Source organism: Pygoscelis adeliae, unplaced genomic scaffold, assembly GCF_000699105.1.
Source record: "Pygoscelis adeliae isolate BGI_AS28 unplaced genomic scaffold, ASM69910v1 Scaffold664, whole genome shotgun sequence".
NCBI lineage: Eukaryota > Metazoa > Chordata > Aves > Sphenisciformes > Spheniscidae > Pygoscelis > Pygoscelis adeliae.
The window spans coordinates 2,411,882-2,413,734 of record NW_008824762.1 but is presented as its reverse complement, the minus strand read 5'-3'; the positions used below and the strand labels follow the sequence as shown (position 1 = coordinate 2,413,734).

The 1,853-nt window shown below is 55.7% G+C and overlaps 1 protein-coding gene across 1 annotated transcript in view; it reads left to right on the top strand.

Annotated features, from left to right (window-relative positions):
* Positions 1-1,853, top strand: part of TNS1 (tensin 1) — a 41,269-nt gene that overhangs the window by 34,979 nt on the left and 4,437 nt on the right. Inside the window, exons 23-24 of the mRNA XM_009323551.1 lie at positions 913-999; positions 1,682-1,813. Coding sequence (XP_009321826.1) covers positions 913-999; positions 1,682-1,813 — 219 coding nt within the window. The remainder of the gene's footprint in view (positions 1-912; positions 1,000-1,681; positions 1,814-1,853) is intronic.

Genomic DNA, 1,853 nt, shown 5'->3' with positions numbered 1-1,853 from the left:
AGTAGGCGCCCCGGCTGCCGGGCCGGTTTCACTGCCAAGCGGGCAGCCCTTTGTGGGTACTCTGGCGCCCGCCCCAGCCCCGTGACTCGCCGTGGCTGGGGACCTTTCCCAGCCGGGAAGCGCAAGCAATTAAAAACCATAACAATTAGCAAGTGGGCCGGGGAGGGGAGCAAGCCCCCCCCCCCAGCCTCTCTGAAGGCGACCAGATTGCAGAGGGCTGATAACACGTCTCCAGCAGAGATGCTATCTATCTGGCCTGCCGGGTTGTTTGCTCAGTTGTTTTTGGAAAGCAGGTGGTTGGAAACGTTGCCTGAGCAAAGCGGTGGCTTCACGGCCAGAGGACCAGCTCCCATTGGGGCCATACCACTGGTGGGCACAGAGCAAGGCAGGGCAGGGCTGGGGGTGGGGGCTGCATTTCTGAGGGTAGGTCAACCTGTCCAGTTCCTCTGCACGGAGCAAAGATAAAGGAAGGAATTTATTTTTATGATGGACGAGCCAAATCTTGAACATTAGAGAGCAATGAAGGTCCTCTGAAGTCAGGGGATGTCCCCACCCTCCCCTGGACATATCTCTTTCCTCTGACAGCTTTATTTCACCTGGCTATCTCCCTTTTAAATGATGAATTCGCATTTTGTCTCTGCCTATTGTGGCAAGGAGGCTCATCCCACGCACAGCCCTTCGAGGGCTCTTGTGTCTGGGCTTAGCTTTAGATGCCCAGCAGCCCCATAAAGTCCAGGTGATGATCAGCCTGCCTGGGTATGGAGGATTAGGTTGAGGTTAAGGCAATGTGTTGGGGTGGAGAAGAGGTGGAGGTGTAAATGCTTTAGCCGGATTTGCTAAAAACTCATGTGGAGTTTTAGATACAGCATCTTTTAACTTTTTTCTTGTCTTCTCCTCTTTCCTTCCTTGCAGACATCAGCCCCGAGACTCGTGCCAATGTCAAGTTTGTGCAGGACACTTCCAAGTACTGGTATAAACCGGAGATCTCCAGGGAGCAGGGTAGGTAGATGGCACAGGGCAAAGAATACAGTCAAGTGAGCTGTGGTTGGGAGTTGGGGTGTATCTGGGATCACAGGGATTAGCGAGGATTTCCCTTAGGGGCTGGATTAGAGTGAAGGCAGATTGCGGATGCTCAGACCATGGCAGAGGGGGGTTGAAGCCCAGCTCAGCTGCAGGCTTGCATGATGTGGGCTCTCCAAACCTTCCCCTTGGTGGAGGAACACTGGTCCCCACAGCGTGCAGTGGATCTATGCAGTTTGGGGTGCAAAGCATCCAGATCTTGAGTTGAGAGAGCTCAGAGGGGTCTTAGAGACATGGGTAAAATAAGAGGGGAGAACAAGGAAGGGGCAAGGTGCCTTCAGGGCCAAGGTCCCAGCATTTGGCCCCTGGTCCCTGTCTGCTCTCCAGTGCTCGGTTGCTCAGAGCTGGGCTGTGTGGGAATGGATGCTCTGAGATGCCCACGCAAGGGCAGCGGAGGCAGGGGGGGCAGATGAGCCCCTGCCTGGCTGTAGACCCACTTGAGACCCCCATCCAGACATGCAGGTGGGACAGTAAAACACCGTGGTGTCCAGCTGTGAGGCCACAGAGCTGGGGCATCCCATCCCAACCCACACCTGCTGGTTTTGGAGGGCTCGTCGGCTCTCACTGTACGAGCTCTGAGGTCTGCCGTTCTCTCCTGCAGCCATTGCACTGCTGAAGGACAGGGAGCCAGGGGCTTTCATCATCCGAGACAGCCACTCCTTCCGGGGAGCCTACGGCCTCGCCATGAAAGTAGCTTCTCCACCTCCCACGGTCATGCAGCAGAACAAGAAAGGTATTGTGTGCCCTTCTCCATCCCACGCCGAGATGCTTTC